The 25,374-nt window shown below is 41.7% G+C and overlaps 1 protein-coding gene across 1 annotated transcript in view; it reads left to right on the top strand.

Moving 5' to 3' along the window:
* The window catches only part of LOC126267193 (pinin), a 63,275-nt gene that overhangs the window by 29,790 nt on the left and 8,111 nt on the right, over positions 1-25,374 (top strand). Inside the window, exons 3-7 of the mRNA XM_049972161.1 lie at positions 1,065-1,154; positions 10,299-10,362; positions 10,461-10,558; positions 14,473-14,548; positions 14,631-14,786. Coding sequence (XP_049828118.1) covers positions 1,065-1,154; positions 10,299-10,362; positions 10,461-10,558; positions 14,473-14,548; positions 14,631-14,786 — 484 coding nt within the window. The remainder of the gene's footprint in view (positions 1-1,064; positions 1,155-10,298; positions 10,363-10,460; positions 10,559-14,472; positions 14,549-14,630; positions 14,787-25,374) is intronic.

Below are 25,374 nucleotides of genomic sequence, written 5' to 3'. Positions count from 1 at the left end.
TCGCTGTTCGTCTTAGTGCCTTCACTGTATGTGTTCCTGTTTTTATGTGCTTGGGCACTGATGACCACGCTGTTTAGCACCCGTAAACGTCTAACACACACACACACACACACACACACACACACACACACACCTGAATAAAGCCATCATGAATAGTCGCCCTCATCAGAATTGTTACTCATCCTCAAATGCTTTCAATTGTAATGGTGTGTGAAATACTAGCCCCCTTTCCACATTAGCACCAAGCTATTATTATCACACCACAACACTGTGGGATACAACTCCACAGAATGTCTGTTTCAACACTCTTTGTGCTCACTTTGCAGTTGGCTATGGCTGATGGTATTTTCTTTTAGGAGTGGGGTGTTGTTATCACTTGCGTACTGAAACTACACAGTCTGATAGATTCTAACAATTAAATTTATATTGAGCACTCTCATTGAAAGCACTACTATGTGCTTACCATTTCTTTGCAGCCATTAGAGAGGATATGGAGGTGGGTAGTGTATGTGCGCCATGAAGTGTTTTGTGAGGGAGTGGAATGCAGGGAGTTGGTGCCCCCATCACTTTGTCAACAAGAGAAACATGCCTCATAGTCAGTGTTCATGCTGACTACCTGTAAAGTCAAGACTGTCATGTAAAAATTTGAATATTTGTTCATATAAAAATGTTAAATAAAACAAGTAAGATTTTCAGTACAGATATTTTGGTTGCAGCTGTGTTGTAGTAATTTAGATTGATGCATGTGCGCTATTTACTGGAAGTCATCTGAGTATTACTGTTTGAGGAGTAGATAGAAAGTGTTTCATCTATGAATATCCACTAGTATTTGTTACTAAAACTTCTGTGTGTAAGGGTGTCAGTAACTGTGATTATGGAGGTTCTTTGAACATTAAATTGACACATTTATGTGGTACATATTGTTCTTTTACAGGGTGCAGAATACCTAAGCCAGGTAGAGTAGTAACTTAATATCTGTTTTTTAGTTGAAATTTGTCATTACCTTTGCTGTTAGTAGGAAACTAGCAAACAATTATGTAATCAGTAGAAATTTATTTATTCAGAGGACGCCGGGATCCAGGTGCAAGACCAGAAGAGGATGAGTCACCAGCGGTGAAGAAGAGGCCTGGAGATCCAAGGACTGTATTTAGCAGGTAACCCATTAGTTAACTTTATTAATTTGACGTATTTTACTTTGACTGAAGACTTAGGAAAACTGGGAAGCTTCCTCAGCTTGCTTCACACGTTCTAATAAATATCAGTATAATTTCCTCCACTTCTTTTATTGAATGCTGGCAGTATAAACAATTGCCTGTATATGTAATCCACCCAAATCTCCATGATCTTATCCACTGTAGTGGTGCCTGATAGATTTGTAGATTGGTGTGCATGTAGTCTTAAAAATTTTATTTGCTAAAATCTTTTTATTTGATTTATGAGCGTGAAAAGAAATTCTTTCATAACAGTAAATTAAGCAAACTAGTTTTTCATTTGGACTATAGCTTTAGTTACATTAAGGGAGACACAGAAGACCACCAAATGTTGGATATTTGTAAGTTATAATTGGACTACATTGGCAGTATTTTGCTGATGAACTGGGTTTCTGTAAGCTGACTGTAATTTGGCTTCTGGAAGGTTCCATTGCTTAAAGATTCTGTTGAACGAGTTACTTGGTATGTTTGCTAGAGGTTTTCTTATTGTTCTAGAGGAACGCCATGATGGTAAATAATGTTAGGACCTACTAGCAGACAGCATTTACAGGTTTGCAAATAGTAAAAGAAGAAGCAAAACCGATGAGGAAGCCTGTGCTGATGCAAAAGCCAGTAAAGCTGTAGTTCGAGCACTGGTTAGCTCTAAAGTCAAAGTGTTCAACATTTTTGAGAGTTGTTTGAATCTCGGCAAAGCCTAGATGTTCACACTACTATGGCATGCAGGGAAGAAGACAGATTCTGGTGTAGCATTGGATGTGGGTTTGGTGACAATCCTTTATGTGAGCTTTTCGTATTCTTGTGATCTGTATTGTAATATGAAGACATCAAAAAAGCATGGAGAGGTGCATTTCTTTTCTCTTGCACAGTGTTTTTATTTGCATTTCAGATTTTTGAAGGTGTGTTGTGATTTAACTCCAACAATTGTTATTTACCTGAAAATTAGTATTAGACTAAGAGGCTGTTGGGAGAAAGTTCTGGTTCTTTGTACACTCCACAAAAATGTGTAAAAATAGACTTAGCAAAGTTTACTAGTGAGGAAATAAAATGGATTATTTCTCTTGAACTGAAATGTTTTATTTTCTGAAGTTGTTTGACTTAGTTATGAACCAGCATCCTGAGGCTTAATTTTTATAGTATTTTGGGAACATATGAAAGTAATCTGCGAAGATGTAAAGTAATGACCTCATAGTATATTGCTGTGTGTTATGTGTCATCTGCTATGGTGTCATAGTAGTGTGGTAATATAGGAGTTGCTGGTTTGCTTCCCACCATGCAGTTATTTATCATTTGACTATTGTGTGTTCTAGAAGGTTCTGGGACTTACTTATTTGTGGAGTACTGTAATGTTCCAGAACATTTTATTGTTTACAAATAAAGAAGAATACTCGGCCAAGGCAGGCAATTGAGCTTTATATGACAATATTGCTTCCAGCTCAGTGGTTAGATGAAGAGTTTATTTGTTGATAGGTGGACAAAAGTTCAGTTATGTTCAAAGTCTTGCTCAATTGCCTGACAATGACTAAATGTGTCCAATGTGACATAGATTGGTGAAGAGGCCACATAGCTGTCGGTGTGACTCCAGTACACCTTCACAAAAGCCATTGTTTTTACGGGTAGGAACCCAGCACAGACAATGCATTGTCCGCATGATCTGCGTTATCAAAGTACCCCCGTTGGTGGGGAGGCTTGCGTGCCTTAGTGATACGGATAGCCGAACCATAGGTGCAACCACAAAGGAAGGGTATCTGTTGAGAGGCCAGACAAACGTGTGGTTCCTGAAGAGGGGCAGCAGCCTTTTCAGTAGTTGCAGGGGCAACAGTCTGGATGATTGACTGATGTGGCCTTGTAACACTAACCAAAACGGCCTTGCTGTGCTGGTACTGCGAATGGCTGAAAGCAAGGAGAAACTACAGCTGTAATTTTTCCTAAAGGCATGCAGCTTTACTGTATGGTTACATGGTGATGGCGTCCTCTTGAGGTCCATTCGGATCTCCAGGCGGGGTCTACTCAGGAGGGCGTCATTATCAGGAGAAAGAAAACTGGCGTTCTACGGATCAGAGCCTGGAATGTCAGATCCCTTTATCCGGCAGGTAGGATAGAAAATTTCAAAAGGGAAATGGATAGGTTAAAGTTAGATATAGCGGGAATTAGTGAAGTTCAGTGGCAGGAGGAACAAGACTTCTGGTCAGGTGAATACAGGGTTTTAAATACAAAATCAAATAGGGGTAATGCAGGAGTAGGTTTAATAATGAATAAAAAAAAAAAAAAAATAGGAGTGCGAGTAAGCTACTACAAACAGCATAGTGAACGCATTATTGTGGCCAAGATAGATACGAAGGCCACGCCTACCACAGTAGTAAAAGTTTATATGCCAGCTAGCTCCGCAGATGGCGAAGAGATTGATGAAATGTATGATGAGATAAAAGAAATTATTCAGATAATGGTAAGACAGAGATTTAGGAACCAGGTTTTAAATTGTAAGACATTTCCAGGGGCAGATGTGGATTCTGACCACAATCTATTGATTATGAACTGTAGATTAAAACTGATGAAACTGCAAAGAGGTGGGAATTTAAGGAGATAGGACCTGGATAGACTGAAATGACCGGAGGTTGTGGAGAGTTTCAGAGAGAGCATTAGGGAACGATTGACAAGAATGGGGGAAAGAAATACAGTAGATTAAGAATGGGTAGCTTTTAGAGATGAAACAGTGAAGGCAGCAGAGGATCAAGTAGGTAAAAAGATGAGGGCTAGTGGAAATGCTTGGGTAACAGAAGAAATATTGAATTTAACTGATGAAAGGAGGCAATATAAAAATGCAGTAAATGCAGCAAGCAAAAAGGAATACAAGTGTCTCAAAAATGAGATCGATAGGAAGTGCAAAATGGCTAAGCAGGGATGGCTAGAGGGCAAATGTAAGAATGTAGAGGCTTATCTCACTAGGGGTAAGATAGATACTGCCTGCAGGAAAATTAAAGAGACTTTTGGAGAAAAGAGTACCACATGTATGAATATCAAAGAGCTCGGATGGAAACCCAGTTCTAAGCAAAGAACGGAAAGCAGAAAGGTGGAAGGAGTATATAGAGGGTCTATACAAGGGTGATGTTCTTGAGGACAATATTATGGAAATGGAAGAGCATGTAGATGAAGATGAAATGGGAGATATGACACTGCATGAAGAGTTCGACAGACCACTGAAAGATGTAAGTCGAAACAATGCCCCAGGAGTAGACAACATTCCATTAGAACTACTGATAGCCTTGGGAGAGCCAGCCCTGACAAAACTCTACCATCTGGTGAGCAAGATGTATAAGACAGGCGAAATACCCTCAGACTTCAAGAAGAATATAATAATTCCAATCCCAAAGAGAGCGGGTGTTGACAGATGTGAACATTACCAAATTATCAGTTTAATAAGTCACGGCTGCAAAATACTAACATGAATTCTTTACAGACAAATGGAAAAACTGGTAGAAGCTGACCTCGGGGAAGATCAGTTTGGATTCCGTAGAAATGTTGGAAAATGTGAGGCAATACTGAACCTACGACGTATCTTAGAAGATAGATTAAGGAAAGGCAAACCTACGTTTCTAGCATTTGACAATGTTGACTGGAATACTCTCTTTCAAATTCTGAAGGTGGCAGGGGTAAAATAAAGGGAACGAAAGGCTATTTACAATAAGAGTCGAGGGTCATGAAAGGGAAGCAATGGTTGGGAAGGGAGTGAGACAGGGTTGTAGCCTCTCCCTGATGTTATTCAATCTGTATATTGAGCAAGCAGTAAAGGAAACAAAAGAAAAATTCGATGTAGGTATTAAAATCCATGGAGAAGAAATAAAAACTTGAGGTTCGCCGATGACATTGTAATTCTGTTAGAGACAGCAAAGGACTTGGAAGAGCAGTGTCTTGAAAGGAGGATATAAACGAACATCAACAAAAGCAAAACGAGCATAATGGAATGTAGTTGAATTAAATCAGGTGATGTTGAGGGAATTAGATTAGGAAATGAGGCACTTAAAGCAGTACAGGAGTTTTGCTATTTGGGGAGCAAAATAAGTGATGATGGTCGAAAGAGAGAGGATATAAAATGTAGACTGGCAATGGCAAGGAAAAAAAATTCTGAAGAAGAGAAACATAGAGTATAGATTTAAATGTCAGGAAGTCATTTCTGAAAGTATTTGTATGGAGTGTAGCCATGTATGAAAGTGAAACATGGACGATAAATAGTTTAGACAAGAAGGGAATAGAAACGGTGCTACAGAAGAATGTTGAAGATTAGATGGGTAGACCACATAACTAATGAGGAGGTATTGAGTAGAATTGGGAAGAAGAGAAACTTGTGGCAGAACTTGACTAGAAGAATGGATCAGTTGGTAGGACATGTTCTGAGGCATCAAGGGCTCGCCTTTTTAGTATTGGAGGGTCTTTTAATTTCTTTTATTTCTCTCCTTTCTGTTACTTACCCCCTCCCCCCTTCCCCACCTTCTCTACTGCCCTCCGTCTAAACTACAACACTTGACTGTCCGCCACTCCCACCATACTATCCCTCCCCCTCCCCGCCCCAGCCTCCTCGTTACCCCCACCCAGTCTCCCCTTCCACACTGCTGTTCACAGTGTGGTCTCAGAGAGCTGAGACTGCAGACATGTGTGCAAGTTGTGTGTGTGTGTGTGTGTGTGTGTGTGTGTGTGTGTAGTGCTGACAAAGGCCTTAATGGTCGAAAGCTTTGTGTGGATCTTTTTAGTGTGCCTACCACGACTCACCATCTCTGCTATATATTGAGTAGCAACTATGCTTCTTTGGTATTGTTACATTCCATCCTAGATTTTCCATAGTTTGACATACAGTGTGGAAGACTGGAGCTCCAGATTGATGAAGCTATTCCAAGCCCAGTCAACAGTGATGTTTCTGGAAGAGAGATTTTTCCCCCACCGTCATAAATAAGACATGCTATGGTAAAGTGCTTGAATATTTAGTATAACTGTAAAGTTCTAGTCAAGTGCGAAGATGTGCTTAGCCTCGCAAAAGCAATGTATATGCCAGTGGAGATTGTATTGATCACAAGTGGACGAAGAGAGCTCTCGATTGCCAACTTCTATAAATGCTGTCAATTAGTGGTGTCTAGTTTCTGGAGCATTCAAGCCTGAAGTGGATAGGAAGCAGACCCAATGACCAATTGTGAAACACCATACATATCAACACTGAGGATAATATCGCCCTTATTTCAGAACTGGTATAGGTTGCCTCCAGCTCCATCAGTAGGAAGTGGAGTGGATGCTGTGCTGCATCATTCAGCTATCAGTGTGTCCTCAGTCCTCCCCTATGATCTTCATTTAGAAGAAAGATGACACCTGGAGTTTTCACATCAATTACAGACTGACAAAATCACCAAAAAGTGTGTATACTTGTTGTCATGGGTTGTATGAAGAGACTGAAGTATACTTCACTGTCGATGTGGCTGAAGGGGTTGACTGGGAAAAGGCTACTTTCAGGGCAACTAATGGTCTCTGTGAATTAAAAACTGTGCTGTTTGGTCTGTCTAATACTCCAGCACTTTGAATGTACAATTGACAGCCAGTTTTAACATCTTATATGGAAGACATAGCGTTGCTAATTGAATAATGTTGTTTCATTTGAAGAGTGTTTAAGTAGCTGGTGATATCTGCATCACCACTTATATTCCTGCTATCTGCAATTATTTACCATTTGACATCTGCGGTTTCTAGGAGATTCTGAGACTTACTTGTTGACACAATATTGTTGAATAGAAGCACACTCTTATAGGGCAGGCAGTTCAGTTCTGAGTGTATTGTTACATGTGCTTAATATTCATGTTTTAAATTTGAAGTGTCATTTCTTGTTTTTGACACTGCTCATAACTGTTACTTGATTCCATATTGTACATTGCAATATTACCAATGGTCAGATACAGGTTCTGTTTTGCCATGTAGTGAGATTTCTACAAGGTTACACGAGTGTTATGTGAGTTATGACAATTTAAGCTTGCTCTGGAGATCAAAACAAGGTTGGTAGCCTTTATCAAAATCGTTCTACAACTGTAGGAGTAAAGGAAGTTGGTAGATGTTGACATGTAATGTTTCCGTAACTGACGGTGATGTAATTAAATTGCATAGCAAAATTCTGTGGTGTATCACCTGGTGCACACAAATGATGAGAGTGGGTATTTTTTCATGAAAAGAAGAGGGGTAAGAACTATTTGACTTTAGTGCTAAAAGTTCAGAATAATACAAATCACAGCTTTGATACTGCATTTGTTTAGAAGATACAAAAAATTTCATGCATGTGATCTGTAACACACATGCTGCCTACATTTTTTTAAATTTAAACTTGAGGATTCAAGAATTTCATCAATAGAGAGTGAAGACAGTGAAGCTTTGAATATGGAAAAGTTTAGTCCATGCAATATTCATCGCATGGCTTAAATTACTGGCTTGATTCTACTTGGTGCCATCAGATTAAAAAGATTACCTCAGGTTTTTGAATGATGTGGTAAATCATCACAATAACACACATAAGAGGCATCTGTGTTTCTGAAGCCTCATTTTAAAAGAAAAATAAAACATGCCACTGCTTTAGGCTTATAAACAGTGTAGAATTTAGTTACTGTTTCTTAAAGTCGTTTGCTAAATTCCTGTCTGACTGTAACAATTGTTGCACTGGCAGCAAAGAGACTGAATTTATGTTCAAACTCTTGTCTGACCATTTAAATTTATGATTAGTATGGTTCCTGTTGATCACTTCAGGTGGGTGGTGGTTCATTCCTTCAACAAGTGTATAGTCATTTCTATATCTCAGCTGTTTTATTAGTGATCCAGTGGTAAACTTAAACAGCACTCACAAATTAGGCCATAGCATGTTCTGAGAGGCTGACTGCTACCTACAAGGCAGTGTGAGGAGTGATTTATGATTGTGGGATATTTGAACTGCATGTCACAAACTTGCCAGCTATTATTTCCAGTAACTGAATCCTGATGGTCCAGCTGCTTATTAATTCAAGCAGTTCCTCATTTGGCCTTGTGGAGCTGAGTGTAACCTGTTCCAGACTATATTACTTCAGAAAAAGGTTTGAGGGGTACTAGTAAAAAACACAGGTCCTTATCTACTGAAGGCAGTGACACTAACCATTTGGCTGTGGAAATGTTCAGTGGCATAACCCGGAAATGGGGGGACTGATGGGGGCCTTGTCAGTGCTAATATTAATCTTTTATTATCTATTCTCCATTTTCCTTGCTCAGTTAAACAAGCCTTTAGTTTGGTACACACTATTTTACAGTGAAAGCAGCATATTTTCTTGAGATACTTTGTAGTTACAGCATGCAACAGTGGAGCTCAGTGGTGTTGAAAGATGTCAGAAATGAGGCAGCCTGTGACTGCTAGATTGATCTTATTGTGACCACTCACCATTTGTTTACATCAGCATCACATAATGTTGCAAAATGTTTTGAAAACGCTGTCTGTCCGACATTTCCTTTCACATGTCTTGTGAAGTTGCTTGTTGCTTCTTGCTTAAGTTCTCTCCCTGTGACCAGAACTGAATAAATGTTTGTGGAGAGAAACTTTATGTGCTCTTAATTATTTTATTGATACATAAATACATATGAAATAAAATACTTTAGGATTGAAGGAGACCACACACTAGAAAGCAGAAGCACTGAGTTGTTGGTAGGCACTACAAAAGCTTGCTGGCTTTCAGAGTAGAGTTATACTTTTATGTACTAGAGTAAAATAAAACACACACACACACACACACACACACACACACACACACACACACACACACAGAGAGAGAGAGAGAGAGAGAGAGAGAGAGAGAGAGAGAGAGACCTGTGTCCTTACATGGTGCTGGCTAGGCTAACAATGCCAATGTTATTTTTTGGCAGGTGGGCTGGTTGCAGTGGTTGGTGTTGGACTGGTTAGGAAAAGCAAGAGGGAGGTGGGAGGCAGAGAGAGGGACTGGGGTGGGTGGCTAGTGGCGTTGAGGTAGGTAGACAATTTGTTGGTTAGGATTTGGGAATGGAGGGGTAGCACAATTGTAGTAGCCTTCAGGAAGCAGCACATGCTGAAGGCAACATAGGCACGTGCATTGGGAGGGGTTGGTTGGTTGATTTGGGGGAGGGGACCAAACAGAAAGGTCATCAGTTCCTTTGGATTAGGGAAAGATTGGGAAGGAAATCGACCATGTGCTTTCAAAGGAACCATCCTGGCATTTGCCTGAAGTAATTTATTGAAATCGCAGAAAACCTAAATCAGGATGGCCAGATGCAGGTTTGAACCGTTACCCTAACCACTGCTGCACCTCGCTCGGTGCATTTTCAGGGGTCAACAAGGCAGAGGTGGGGGAAACTGTTGGGTTTAAGGTGCGGGGACAGTGGGGTACGTGAGATTGAGGCCAGGACCATTACAGGAGCAGAGGATGTGCTGCACTGCATGGTGTAGGGGCATAGGCACACTTATCTCTTCGTGTGTGTTTGGGCCGGGGAAGTTGTCTTTCTTTTGTGTGTGCCTAACAATAACTCAGTGCTTCTGTTTTTTTGGTGAGTGGTCACCTTTAATTATAAATAATTTATGTTCTACAGTAACTTTCCTACAACATTTTATAAAGTAAAGTGTTTCATTAGGTTTTATCTTATATATTAGTGCTAGTACTTCAGTAGTACTTCAATCCCATATGCAATTAGAACCAAATAAAGACACTGGTCTGACAAAATCTATACAATTTCTCTGATGTTCCTAACTTATAAAGTCACCACGGATCACACACACACACACACACACACACACACACACACACACACACACACACACACACACATATTTAACCAGAGTAGATCGTTAATTTGGGAATGACACATTGTGAGATAATTAACAAATCAGCTTTTAATGTGTGTGTTCTTGAGACCAAATAGAATGTGTACCAAAATAACTCTTGTAGCGTAGTAGACAGTTTATAACATTCATAATAATAAACTCTCAAATCCATTTTTCCATAACTTAAGTATGCAGTCAACCAGGATACAGATTGTTGGGTTGCCTATTTTTTATATACTTATGATACTTTTTGTTGTCAGGTTGTCTGGGCCACCAAGGGCCAAACGAGGTGACACCCCTGATGATGACGAGCTCCCTAACAAGGTGTGATATGGCATATTTTGTGTTTGTTTCACATGAGCATATATTTTATTGAAGGATAATTTTGCAGATTGTAAAATGTCAGTTATCTTTTGTTATAGCCTCTCATATCTTCTCGGGTAATTGCTACACCTAAAGAGTTACCTTCTCGACAGGAAGCTATGGCTGCCCAGAACACTGATGAGTTGAGCAAAGCAAGGTAAACACTAAAGCGGGTTTTCAGTACTGGTGACACAAGTTACTGTAGTGGCCAAGTATTCAGGACCTTAATTACTCATTTGTTTTAATGTCAGCAGTTTAATTGCTAAAAGTTTTTTTTTTTTAGTTGATGTACGAGGGTCAGTCAAAAAGTAATGCCTCCTATTTTTTTTCTACGTTTAATTGTCAGGAAATTTAAATGCAATTACATAGGTTGAAAACCACAACATTGAGGATCATTTTGTCATTTTTCAATGTAATCTCCGCCCATCTCTACAGTTTTGGTCCATCTTTGAACAAGGCATGTATCCCAGCACGGTAAAAATCACAGCTCTGCTTCCTAAGCCATTGACGCACGGATGTTTTGACGGCCTCCTCATCTTCAAAATGAATCCCACGATGAGCTTCTTTTAGTGGCCCGAACAGATGGAAGTCTGATGGTGCCAGGTCAGGGCTGTATGGGGGATGAGGCAAAACTTCCCATCCAATTTTGACAATCTCGTCAGAGGTGTGACGACTGGTGTGTGGTCTTGCATTGTCATGCAAAAGAAGAACATCTGCCATTGATTTTGTTGGGCGAACTCGCTGAAGACGTGCTTTAAGTTTTTTGAGGGTTGTGACGTATTGAACAGAATTTATTGTGCATCCCTGCTCCAAAAAATCAACCAGAATCACACCCTCTGTATCCCAGAAAACTGTTGCCATAACTTTCCCTGCCGATCGCACAGTTTTGAATTTTTTCTTCCTCGGCGAGCTTGTGTGACTCCACTCCATTGACTGCCTCTTTGATTCGGGTTCAAAAAAATGCACCCATGTTTCGTCCCCGGTCACAATTTTTTTCAGAAACTCATCTCCCTCCAAACGGAAGCGCTGCAAGTGTTGGGAGGCTATTGTTTTCCTTGCCTCTTTATTCTGATCGGTTAACATTCTTGGAACCCACCGTGCACAAACTTTTGAGTACCCCAATTGTTTAATAATCGTGATCACACTGCCTTTACTAAGAGAAATAATGCGACACACTTCATCTGCAGTCACCCGACGGTCACCACGAATGATGTCATCAACTTGCTGAATGTTGTGTGGAGTCACTGCACTCACCGGCCTGCCGCTCCGCTTTTCGTCAGTCAACGGTGTTTGCCCTTCAGCTTCCTTACAACGATGAACCCATCGTCTAACAGTGCTGACATCCACTGTCACAACACCATACACCTTCTTCAGTCTTTCATGAATGCGTATGGGCGTTTCACCTTCTGCATTCAAGAATTCAATCACACAACGCTGTCTCAAACGAACATCGATGTCGGCCATCTTACAAACTTCTGTTGTGCTGCCACCTGTTGACACAGAAAGTTACTACTGCAGTGGATTGCAGAAGAAGGTTTGAGGAATGGTGCCAAATTCAAATTTTTCACTTAACTTAATTTTTTTAAGTAGAAAAAAAATGGGAGGCATTACTTTTTGACCGACCCTCGTACATGATTTCTCTGTTATAATAAGCAGTTATGTAAAGGATAGACTGTTTACTCATTGTGTAGGTCACATGTTGAGTTGTAGACGGGCACAATGAAAATACTGTAGTTCCTGAAGAAGTCAAAAGTAGGTCAAGCAAACAAAAGTACACAGTGGATTAAAACAGATTGCACTGGTCAGTATTTTCTTACAATAAATATAAATGGTGTTCTTTGCTAAGTCATGGATGCTGAATTCGAAAATGAAATTGGTTTTCAGCTGTTGGACTGTTTTCGTGTGACCTACTAAACTCTATCCATCAAAATCCTCGAAAATGCTGCAAATTGTTTATCCTTATGTGAGTTAAATTAAATATTTGGTAGATCTAATTGTTTAAAAGTAATCAAAATAACCTGTCAGTTTAAAAAGTTTCAAGGCTGCATTAATAAAAAGTAGAATAAGGTTATGATGGTGGTTTTAATGCTTCAATTGTACATAATCTCCCCCACATGAGTGCAGTGCACAGTACATTCATAGAACCAGTTTAAATTGTCAGAAAAACAGAAATGATGTTCCACTTGTGCCTCACATTCACTTATAAAAGAAGGTTATACTTATGCAAGCTTTTGGAGCCAGTGAATCCTTCTTCCGACAGAAGGGTTGAAGGGGAGGACTGGAGAGGTTTAGGAGAAGTGGTAGGTTTTAGAAAGTCACCCGGAACTGATTGTTAGGGTTCCTGGAGCTTGTATAAGTATAATCTTTAATGTGTAGTGTTCTCCTGCCACCACTTAGTGAGTAGATTTTTTTTATCTATCCAGTTACTTGGTATTGTCAAAAACTGATTATTTTCATTAGTTCGTTCACTTGAATGTTGGTTATGTCACAAAAGCATTGACACTTCATGTGAACTTCTGCACTTTTGTCATTTTGTGGTAGTTCCTATTGGTGGTAACTCATCACCCGTGAAAAACTGAGTTTTGAATGTTGGGCTCCATAAGGTTCCCTTTCTGTGCAGTGACCGTGGAACATAAAATTATAAAGAATGTAGCAACCAGTCATGGAAACATAATTTACTTATCTTGTTGCAAATCAATTTCGTCTGATATGAGTCATCATCGGTGCATTTTTAGGCTATGGGTGGGGAGGAGAGAAGAGCGCTGTCTGGCAGAGCATGCTGGGTCTAGAAGGTGGCAGGACAATGGAAGTAGGGGAAAAGAAGCAGAGGGGAATAGGGGAAAAGAAGCAGAGGGGAATAGGGGAAAAGAAGCAGAGGGGAATAGGGGAAAAGAAGCAGAGGGGAATAGGGGAAAAGAAGCAGAGGGGAATAGGGGAAAAGAAGCAGAGCAGAATAGGGGAAAAGAAGCAGAGCGGGGGAAAAAACTGATGGGTGGTTTGGCGGAGAGCAGTGCAAAATGAGTGTGAGGGGACGTGAACTGTGAGGAGGTGGTAGGACAGAGGAGGGCTGAAACTGGTGGGTAGAGGGTATGATGACTTTAGGTTATTATAGGTTGAGGCCAGTATAATTTCAAGAGTGGAGAATATGTAGTAAGGGTAACACCCATCTGCACAGTTCAGAGAAGTTGGTGGTGGAGGGGAGGATCCAGATGGCCCATGGTTTGGAGCAGCCATCAAAATCCTGCATGTTGTGTTCTGCTACATGTTGTGTCATAGGTGTCCAGTTCGCTCTTGCCATGGTGCACTACATGCAGCTGAACTTATCATACGTGATCTCAATGTCTGCTTCACAACCCGGGCCATCAGGATCCTCTCCTCCACCACTAGCTTGTCTGAACTGTGCAGATGGGAGTTATCCTTCTAAAACATTCTCCACTCTTGAAATTATCCTGGCCTCAACCTGTGATCATCTGCTGTCCCTACACCCTCCACCCAACAGTTTTAACCCTCTCTGTCCTATCAACTACTCCTACTTCTCTTCACCTCACGTCACATCACCCACATTGTGTACGACTCTCGGCAAATGTATCCACCTCTTCTGCTCCATTCATTTCTTGCCCCCCCCATCTGTCCTTCCTATACGCTCCCCCCCTTTCCCCTACAGCTTCCCAACCCTTCGTCAGGTGGCCTTGTTCTGCCAACTTTTAGCCTTACATGCTTCATCAGACAGTGCTCTTCTCTCCTCCCCACCCATTGCTTGCTATCCTTCCACCTTCCCTGCTCCACTCCAGGTGGCTGCTTTTGTTCAACACAGTAGTTGCAGTCTAACAGAGCATCTAGAGATAGCGGTCATGTGTGTGTGAGGTGTGCCCGCTTCTGTGAATGCGTGTGTGTTTTCCTTTCTGTTCTGAAGAAGGCTTTGCCGAAAAGCTCATTGTATAATAGTCTTTCTGTTGTGCCTGTCTGCAACTCAACTTATCATCTTTAATGTGAGTAGCAGTCAGTCCTTTCATAAGTGTTGATATTCCAACCTGGACTTTCTTCTGTTAAAACAAAGGTATTTGTTGACAGAAATAGGAGAATGTTTGGTGCCTTACTTGGGACTCTGCAAAAATTTCGACAAGAAGAAACTAGAATGCGTGACAAAGTAAGTTATACACAGATAAGCTCTATGACCTGATAGGCTGTATAAATTATTCAATGTTTAATGTTTAATTGCTTGTTTCAAGGAAGAGAAAAGAGCAAAGGTAGAGAAAAAACTTGAAGAAAATGCAAAGCGTGAGAAAGAGGAGTTGAAAAAGGAGCGACAAGAACTCTTCCTGGAAAGAAAAAGAAAACAAGCGGAGATAAGAAAAATAGAATTAAAAATGCTTAGGATTAAAGAGGTTAGTTCTTTGTTGTTATTCATTTGCCCTTGTCACATTGTGATACAAATTTCTGCCCTTTGTCAGATTTCCAGTTGTTTTAATTTGTTTATTATTGTTTTGTACCATAAGGGTCAACTTACTTTTCAACTTTTCATTTGGAAATTGACATATGTTGTGTATTTCATTTGGAGAATGCGCAATTATTTCTACAGTCTGCCTTGTAAATTACCCAATAGAATTTGTTTGTGGATATTTACCTTCCTGATTGGAGTCTGTGTCCTGCTCTGATTCCATAAAAAAGATTTATATATGTTAGGAGTCACCGGATACCAATACTATTTCAGAAATTGTATTTGTTTTACCTTACTCACTAAAATTGCTTCTCAGCTTTCTTTGACTGTGGAGGTGCCTGTCACTATTGGCATATAATTAGAGGCTCATTGCAGTATTGGTCCACTTTAAAGTCACTGAGCTACTACCTTTGCTGACAGTGTTTCCATAATGTTTCTTGTTAGATGTTTGATATATCTGAAACTGTGTTTGTTATGAAGGGTTGCTGTACGTTTGTTACTAGAAGTTGGTCTCTCATCTTTCAGAAACAGCCCATGACACATTCTTCCCGCCTTGATCTCTTACAGGAAAGCATAATGAAAATTTCTCAACCTCCTGCAAGAATGGTGGTACATGCCAAAGAAATTTTTTGTAGTGTTGGAACATAGTGCACAGCAACATGATATGCTGAATAGTTTTATTTGTGCAATTATTAAAAATGTACGTGTGTTGTGTTTTCATTCAGGTGGATAAGGTGGAACACTGTGATACCAGAAAATTCCTTGTTTCTGTGATTTATTGCCAGCAGAAATTCTCGAAATATAGTAAAGTTTTATGAGTCATTGCCCTCATGTTTGAATTCAACTATCTATTTTGTAAGCATAAATTTGAAAATGATACTTGTGAAGGGAAGTTTCAAATTTGGAAATTCAGATAACTGTATTGAAAACATTTGAGGTGTAGCATTGGACGAGAAATGATCAGAGGTATATGACCTAGGTGACACCAAAGGCAAATCAGTCAGTGTGTGGTATGAAACTTCCTGGCAGATTAAAACTGTGTGCCGAACTGAGACTCAAACTCGGGACCTTTGCCTTTCATGGGCAAGTGCTCTACCAACTGAGCTACCCAAGCATGACTCGTGCCCTATCCTCACAGTTTTAGTTCTGCCATTACCTCGTCTCCTACCTTCCAAACTTCAGAGAAGCTCTCCAGAACTAAAGCTGTGAGGACGGAGCGTAAGTCATTCTTGGGTAGCTCAGTTGGTAGAGCACTTGCCCACAAAAGGCAAATTTCCCAAGTTTGAGTCTCGGTCCGGCACACGGTTTTAATCTGCCAGAAAGTTTCAGATCAAGGGACACTCCGCTGCAGAGTGAAAATCTCATTCCGGAGTATGGTGACTTTAGATGAAGAATCTGCTATTAAATATATTTTAACAAGGTTTGTGCTGTGTTAATTTGGGTGTGGGGTGGGCGTGGTGGGGGAGGGTGTGAGGTGGGGGGGGATACTATGTGATCAGGCCCAGAGTATCATGTGATGTCAACTGTCATGTTATCCTCAGTCATATGACATAATTCAGGTGTTGCTTGGAGTTCCATTTGATCAACACACTGCTCTTCCAACCATCATCAGTTATCCAAGCCTTGACACTACTTCTCATTCAAGTAGCGCCTCAGTTCACATCATGGAACTGAGTACATTCCATTCCAGTCATCCGCCAAGGAAAAGTGCGTGGCAGTGCCAGAACAGATGTCCTATGCAAGGCAGTTGGAGCTGTTGTCATTGGACTACGGTAATTGAATATTAACCAAAAGTAGACATAATAAGAGGATCATGTTTGGACCATTCTGAAAACAAAAAATTATATTTGAATGCCAGTTCAGTACTATAAATGAAACATGTTCATCCAAGCTGGATGTGAAACAGTCAAAACAGTCTGTGGTAGTGCTATATCAGTTGAAGTGTGATTGATTTCCAATATTTTCTGTCATTGCCTTTGTGTTTGACATCTGCGTTCAATGTAACAGACAGTTTTGCTCATGTCCTCTGCCCAATCTTCAATGCCAAACAGCTTGAGTAAGAGTTGAGAATGGGTAATGACTTGCCCCACCACTTGACTTGCTTCGATGCCAACCACAAAGTTTTTCCACGTACAATGTGCCAATCACACATTTATTTCAGCAGAAAGATAATAATTCGTAAAAATGTTTTTTTCTTCAAAATATTAGTACGGTTAAATCAGACAATGGAAACTCAAGGTATGAATATCAACAATGAAGCAAAAGATACATTGCTACTTATCATAAAGAAGACATGTTAAGCTGCAGACAGGCACAATTAAAAGACACTTACATAGAGCTTTCTGCCATAGCCTTCATCAACAAAAGAGAAACATACACCATTCATACACAAGCAAGTACATGCCATGTACACATGACGGCCACCTCCGGCGTGTTGGGCTGGATTGGTAGGTATGGTTAGCAATTGAGTGAGCACTTTGAAACCAGAGAAAAATCTGTAAATGCAAGAGTAGGTACTCGTGTTACACTGTGATCATTGTTACAGCCTTAACAAATGACAGCTGCATGTAACGTGACTTAAGTGTTTCACAAACGGTGTACTTCCTAGAGGCATCTGTGTAGCTGAGTTGCTACCATTTGGCAGGGTTAAAAACTGAGTTGCCATAGGAATATTTATCAGTGTCATTCTGGCACTCTACTGACAATTTTTTATCATTGGTGCTCTGTGATTTATGTTTGCTGCTTCAGTGAGAGAAGTTAGCCTGCAGTTTGTTATGTGCAGTGTAATTTATTTACTTATGGAGTTGGGTACATGCAGTAAGGCAATATGAGATATTCATCAACCAGAAAAGGCTGACTGTTGGAGTGCACTCAAATGGAGTCTGTGTCTGAACACTTCCACATGTACGTACATACTCCGCAAGCCACCTGACGGTGTGTGGCAGAGGGAACCTTGTCCGTGGAAAGGAAGATTGTCGGTATGGGTCTGTGTGGGCTCTAATCTCTCTGATTTTACCCTCATGGTCTCTTCGCGAGATATACATAGGCGGGAGCAATATACTGTTTGACTCCTCGGTGAAGGTATGTTCTCAAAACTTCAACAAAAGCCCGTACTGAGCTACTGAGCATCTCTCTTGCAGAGTCTTCCACTGGAGGCTACCTATCATCTCCATAACGCTTTCACAATTACTAAATTTTCCTTTAACAAAGCGTGCTGCTCCTCTGTTGGATCTTCTCTATTTCTTCTATCAACCCTATCTGGTACGGATCCCACACCGGTGAGCAGTATTCAAGCAGTGGGCAAACAAGTGTACTGTAACCTACTTCCTTTGTTTTTGGACTGCATTTCGTTAGGATTCTTCCAGTGAATCTCAGTCTGGCATCTGCTTTACCTGCAATCAAGTTTATATGGTCATTCCATTTTAAATCACTCCTAATGCCTACTCCCAGATAATTTATGGAATTAACTACTTCCAGTTGCTGACATGCTATATTGTAGCTACATGATAAAGGATCTTTCTTTCTATGTATTCACAGCACACCACCCTTGTCTACATTGAGATTCAGTTGCCATTCCTTGCACCATGTGTCAATTCATTGCAGATCCTCCTGCATTCCAGTACAATGTTCCATTGTTAAAACCTCTCAGTATACTACAGCATCATGGGCAAAAAGCCTCAGTGAACTTCTGATGTTATCCACAAGGTCATTTATATATGTTGTGAATAGCCACGGTCCTACGACACTCCCCTGCGGCACACCTGAAATCACTCTTACTTCCTAAGGCCTCTCCATTGAGAATGACTTGCTGCATTCTGTTATCTAGGAACTCTTCAATCCAATCACACAATTGGTCTGATAGTCCATATGCTCTTACTTTGTTCGTTAAACGACTGTGGGGAACTGTATAAAATGCCTTGCGAAGTCAAGAAACATAGCATCTACCTGGGAATCCGCGTTTATGGTCCTCTGAGTCTCGTGGACGAATATTGCAAGCTTGGTTTCACACGATCGTCTTTTTTGAAATCCATGCTGATTCCTACATAGTAGATTTCTAGTCTCCAGAAAAGTCATTATACTCGAACGTAATATGTGTTTCAAAATTCTACAACTGATCGATGTTAGAGATATAGGTCTATAGTTCTGCACATCTGTTTGACGTCCCTTCTTGAAAACAGGGATGACCTGTGCCCTTTCCCAATCTTTTGGAATGCTACGGTCTTCTAGAGAGCTACGGTACACCATTGCGAGAAAGGGGGCAAGTTCCTTCGCGTACTCTGTGTAAAATCGAACTGGTGTCCCATCAGGTCCACCAATCTTTCCTCTTTTGAGTGTTTTCAATTGTTTTTCTATCCCTCTGTAGTCTATTTCAGTATCTACCATTTTGTCATCTGTGCGACAATTTAGAGGAGGAACTGCAGTGCAGTCTTCCTTAGTGAAACAGCTTTGGAAAAAGACATTTAGTATTTTGGCCTTTAGTCTGTCATCCTCTGTTTCAGTACCATTTTGGTCACAGAGTATCTGGGCATTTTGTTTTGATCCACCTACCGCTTTGACATAAGACCAAAATTTCTTAGAATTTTCTGCAAAGTCAGTACATAGAACTTTACTTTCGAATTCATTGAACGTCTCTCGCATAGACCTCCTCACACTACATTTTGCTTTGTGTAATTTTTGTTTGTCTGCAAGGCTTTGGCTATGTTTATGTTTTCTGTGAAGTTCCCTTTGCTTCCATAGCAGTTTTCTAACTTCTTCTTCCTCCCTGTGTGCACCTGAAGGTTGGCCCATGCATCTGATGCATAACAAGTGACTGGGTAACGTGTAATTCACATGCCCAGGTCGACAGGTAGGGATTGCATGTACCCCTTGACACAGGCTGGGCCCAGGGAAGGATGATTGCCTGAGCTGCTACCTTACTAAATTGCTGATTGGTCCCTTTCTCAGGTGTTCAGGAGGTGTGACCTGAGGTGTGAACTGTCACCTAAGGTGGGTGCACCCCCTCTGAGAAAGGGTCCGAGCTGGAAGCAACACGCCATCAGAGACTCTGGCAACCATGGGAGATCTTCTCACAATGAGCCAATCATCTTCACACTCAACATCTACTAAATGTAAACTGAATGAGGCTAATGATTCAAAGACCCTCCCAGCTGCACCTCGGTGCCTTGTGGTTTCACGTACTGAAGATGATCAGTCCTTTGATACAGTAAATCTATTTATTATTCAGAAAGATGTTTATGCAGTTTTCGGCCCTTTGAAATCGTACTCTTGTTTATGCACTGCTACTTTGCTTTTTGAGACTACAACTGGTTGCGGCTTCTCTCCTCCATGACTGCCCTGTTCCTGTCGATGCCCATTGAATACTGAATTCTCCTCATGGTGTTATTTACACTAGGCTGCTCGATGGTCTGATCGCGGTGAATAGGGTGTCATTGCAGTCCATCGGGTGATGAAAAAGGTAGATGCATCCTTAGTGCCTACACACACTCTTTTTCTCACTTGTGATAGAGTGGTGCTTCCGTCAAAGAGCAAAGCAGGCTATGATGTTATCATGGTCCTTCTGTGCATTTTCCGATGTGCTGCTACCATTGTTATCATTACAACCACACTCAAATGTCCTGTTGACACGTGGCCAAATGTGTAGCCTGTGGTTGGGATGCTCACAAGGGTGATTGTCTGCCTCCTCCTCCCCACTGTATCAATTGCAGTGGGGACCATGTCACTGCCTCCCGAGATTGTCCTGTGTATATCGATGAGCGGGCCATCCAGGAGATCCGGGTGAAGGAAAAAGTACCTTACCTGGTCGTTCGCTAGTTGTTGGCTAGTCAGAAACACTGCGGTCTACCATCTGGCACTTACACTACTGTTCTTTCTACATCTCGCTCCATGGAGGATGTGGCCATCCAGATACGCAACCTCAGATTCAGCACTGCAGTTGTAAAATCACCCGTTGCCATGGTAGCATCCCCATCTCCTCCTCCAGTTGTGCATCAAGCCACAAAACTTTTGCCTCACAGAGCGAAGTCATCTGTTACACAACTGACAGGCTGGAAAGGACAGAAGGAATACTCCTCCAAAGACTTACACCCCTCTGGCGAACAACCATCTGAATCTTCACCTGCCAACCCTGAAGGTTCTAAGAAATCAAACAAAGGCAAACGGTCTTCTCCTTTGCCGATTCATAGATCCTCTTCGATGGTGTCGCCGGTGTGCACTGCCAATCATTTTCTGCCCTGGACTCCGCAGACTGACAGAAGGAGATTGTTAATGCCTCTGTAGATTTCATGGAGCAGGATCCTCCAGCTCCTGTACACTGTGGCAGTGAGTCTTTGAAGGTTGGCACTCTGCAGCCACTAAGATGACGCTCCTTTATTTTTTTCTCTTCCTCCCCTTTCCTTTCATGACTCTCCTCCAGTGGAACATTCGCAGCCTTTGATCCGACAAAGAGGACTTGTGGTTGCCCTTGTAATCGCAGCATCGGCTTGTTCTCTGCCTCCAGGAAACAAAACTGTGTCCTCATGACCACTACAAGCTCTCACGTTTCTTCCCGATCTTCTTTGACCTTCCATGTGCGGATGGCATTCCATCTCATGGGGGAGTCATGCTCACTAGATCGCGTGTTGTTCATAGTCATCCCATCTCCCAGACTACCCTGCTTCAAGCTGTTGCAGTCCACATTTTCCTTCCTCACTTCACCTTTTCCCTTCATACCTTTTACATCCCTCTATCATTCAGTGTCACCAGGGCAGACTTTCTCCAGCTTATTGGGCAAGTCCCTCACACCTTTGTGCTGCTTGTTGACTTTGATGTGCACCATTCCCTTTGGGGCTCTCCCAAAACCTGTCGGAGAGGTGCCCTCTTGGCTGAGCTTCTCAATCAAATTAATCTCACCTGACTCAACGTGGGAGCACCCACGTTTTTCTTTCAGACTCTGCACGCATCTATTCTCATTTGGACCTCTCCTGCACTGTCCACCTTGCCCATCATCTCGAGTGGTAAGTTCTCTTTGACACATACTTGAGCAACCATTTCCCATGTGCTATCCATTTTCTGATCATACCCTATGTAAGTGCACACTCAAATTGCAGCACTTCATTGTATCAAGTTTAATTTTTTACTTGGTAGGAACTTTTATGGTAAACATGGAAACTGCAGGCTTTACTCTTCCCTGGCAATCTTTGACAAACAAAATTTCCCCGATTGTGATGACTTGGTATAATATCTTAGAAATGTTATCCCTACTGCTGCAGAACATTCCATTCCTCACACTTCCTTTGTACTGTGGCATGTCTCTGTCCCTTGGTGGACTAAGGCATGTTGTGACGCAATTCACATGTGGAGAAATGCTCTCCTCGATTTTAATCGTCATCCTATGATGGCAAATTACATTCGTTATAAACAGTTGCATTTGTAGTGTCATTGCATTTTTCGGGGTGTCAAAAAAAAGCTAGCTGGATTTCCTTTACTAGTTCTTTGAAGAGTTCCACTCTCTCTTCCGCCATATGAGCCAACCTCAGATGGCTCTCTGGGACCTAGGTCCATTCCCCAATTTCTTGCCTGGTAGTAGCGGATGTCATAGTGGACCCTATTGCTATCTCCAACACCTTTAGCTGCTACTTCGAGGTGATTTTGAGCTGTGCCAACTATCGCCCTGCCCTGCCTTTATCCATCAGAAATGAGTGGAGGAGGCTTGGGTGATACCCTTCTCTTCTCAAAATCGTGAGTGCTATAATGCCGCCTGTACTTCGAGGGAGCTAGATCAAGCTCATACTTCATCCTGATCTTCCACTCCAGGGCCGGACATTGTTCACATTCAGATGTTGCAGAACCTTTCTCTTGCGGGCAAGCACTTTCTTCTTCATATATACAATTGGATCTAGGCAAAGGGTACTTTTCCCAGACTCTGGTGTAAAACCACTGTCATACCCATACCTAAGCCCGGTATGGACAAATAAATTCCTTCTAGTTATCCTCCATTTCTGTCAACATCTGTGTTTGCAAGGTGATGGAATGTATGATTCGTGCATGGCTGGTGTAGTGGCTCAAGTCTCGTAATGTACTAACTGCACAGTGCAGATTTTGAGTGCGCCATTCTGCAGTTGACCACAGCATCATCTTGTTAACCCATGTCATGAATGGTTTTCTGTGGAAATACCACACTGTGGCCGCGTTTTTCGATTGGGAGAAAGCCTACGACACCTGCTGGAGGACTGGTATCTTCCATACTCTCTACACATGGGACTTCCATGGCTGCGTGCCCTGTTTCCTTCAAGAATTTTTAAAAGACCTATTTTTTAAGGTATGTGACGGTTCTGTCTCACTGGATCTTTATCCAGGAAAAATGAGTGCCTCAGGGTTCTGTCTCGAGTGTCATCCTCTTTGCAGTCACCATTAACCCTTTTATGGCCTGTCTCCTGCTGGGCATTTTCAGCTCCCTTTCCATTGACGATTGTGCAGTCCGTTGTAGCTCTCCACGGACTTGTCTCCTTTGGTGCCGTCTTCAGCTATGTATCAGTTGTCTTCACTGATGGAGCATTGACAATGGCTTTTGTTTTTCCACTGACAAAACCGTTAGATGAATTTCTAACAGTGCAGTTGGTTTCTTCCACCATCTTTACACTTTGGTGTTGTTGCTCGTTTGTTGAAACTACGAAGTTCCTGCTCCCACTTATCTTACCTGGCCACCGGCTGTATGTGGTTCCTAAGTGTCCACGTGCCCTCAGTAGTACTTCCAGGGGAGTGGATCAGATCAGGCAGGCTCCCCTGTTTTTACCGGCCTCTTGTCCATTCAAAACTGGGCTGTGGGTATTTTTGTGTATGCACCTGCACGCCCGTCCCTCTTACGCTGTCTTAATACTATCCACCATTGTGGCATCTGTTTGACCACTGGGACCTTTCACGCTAGTCTGTATGCAGAGGATACCAAACCACTGTTATCATACTGCTGTGACTTTCTCCTCAGCAGATACACATGCCATTTGTGTGCCATTCCTAGCCACGCATCCCATACCTCCTCTTCGATGAATCCTTTGATTGCCAGTATCGGGCATGTCCCTCTTCTTTGTAACGTCCTGGAGCCCGCTTTCGGCTCTTGCTCCGGCAGCTTAACTACATGCTACCTGTCACTTTCGCAATGGGTGTGAACCCTTCACCAGCTTGGCTTCATGTGGTGACCTGTGTTCACGTTGGCCTTCCTAAGGACACTACTCCAGCCTCACTCTATTGCCATAATTTTCACAACCATTGCACGGAATTTAGTGATAGTACCTTTGTGTACAGTGGTGGCTCTCAGACTGACGTGATGTTGGGTCTGCCTTCATTATTGGCTCTGACGATTTTTGGTATTGGCTTCCGTAACAATGCTTAGTACTTAGAGCAAAGCTCTTTGCCTTGTATCAGGCCATTCAGTACATATGGCTCAGGCTTTTCAGTTGTGCTCATCTGCTCCAGAAGAGCAACAGCACCAAGTTGTAAAGATGGTGGAAGAAACCAATTGCACTGTTAGAAATTCATACAAACGGTTTTGTCAGTGGAAACATGAAAGCCATTGTCACTGCCCCATCAGTGAAGACAATCGGGACACCGCTGAAGACACCACCCAAGGAGATAAGTCCATGGAGAACTGCAACAGACTGCAAAATTGTCAATGGAAAGGGAGCTGAAAATGCCCTTATTAGCGGGTTGTGTTACTTTGGCATCACCACTGGTACTCTCTTCAGGGAAACAAGCTCAGGGAATTTAAGCCTCTTCCAGTGGCTTGGATGACTTGCTCTTGGCGCACTCACCATGAGGAGATCATTTTAGCTATGTTGCATGTTATACACTGTCTTTTTAACCATTGGCATTTGTTAAGTGGTGCTCCCCCACCACTTTGTGCTCATTGCCCTCACCCTTTGATGGTTTGCCATTTCCTAACAGAATGCCCTTTTTTGTAACCACTTAAGTTCTGATTTATGTTTGCCGCCTCTGAGTTAATGGCCGTTTTAGCGAATGAAGTATGGACTGTTGACTGCGCTTTACTTTTTATTCATACCAATATGGTGAAGGACATTTAATCTTTAGTTCAGGACCTCCATTTCTGTATGGCCTATTTATGGACTTTTCTCCATGTCCCTGTTTTTTGTCATCTTTCCTTCTGTCAATTGGGCTTAACATCTCCAGAATGTTGCGAAAAATAGGAAAATTTTGTGCAAAGATTGTACCACGCAACTTGACCTCCGAACAAAAATGATACAAAAGCACACTTGCTGCGACTTGGCTGGAGTGAAAATTGCAGTCGATTCTTGTCTGGAAAAAATTGTCAAAGGTGATGATGCTTCGTGTTACCTATACAAACCTACCACAAAATGACAAAGTGCCGAAATTCACATGAAGGTCAATGCTTTGACGACATAACCAACAATCAAGTGAATACTGATGCATAAGTTGAACATCATTTCTGATTCTTTGACAATTTCACATTGTTGTATGAATGTTCTATGCACTGCTCTAGAGTTGGGAAGATTATATACAACAACTGAAGCATTAAAACCACCATC

This window comes from Schistocerca gregaria, chromosome 4 (assembly GCF_023897955.1).
Source record: "Schistocerca gregaria isolate iqSchGreg1 chromosome 4, iqSchGreg1.2, whole genome shotgun sequence".
Taxonomy (NCBI): domain Eukaryota; kingdom Metazoa; phylum Arthropoda; class Insecta; order Orthoptera; family Acrididae; genus Schistocerca; species Schistocerca gregaria.
The sequence above is the reverse complement of the archived record's forward strand: the minus strand, read 5'-3'. Positions and strand labels throughout refer to the sequence as shown.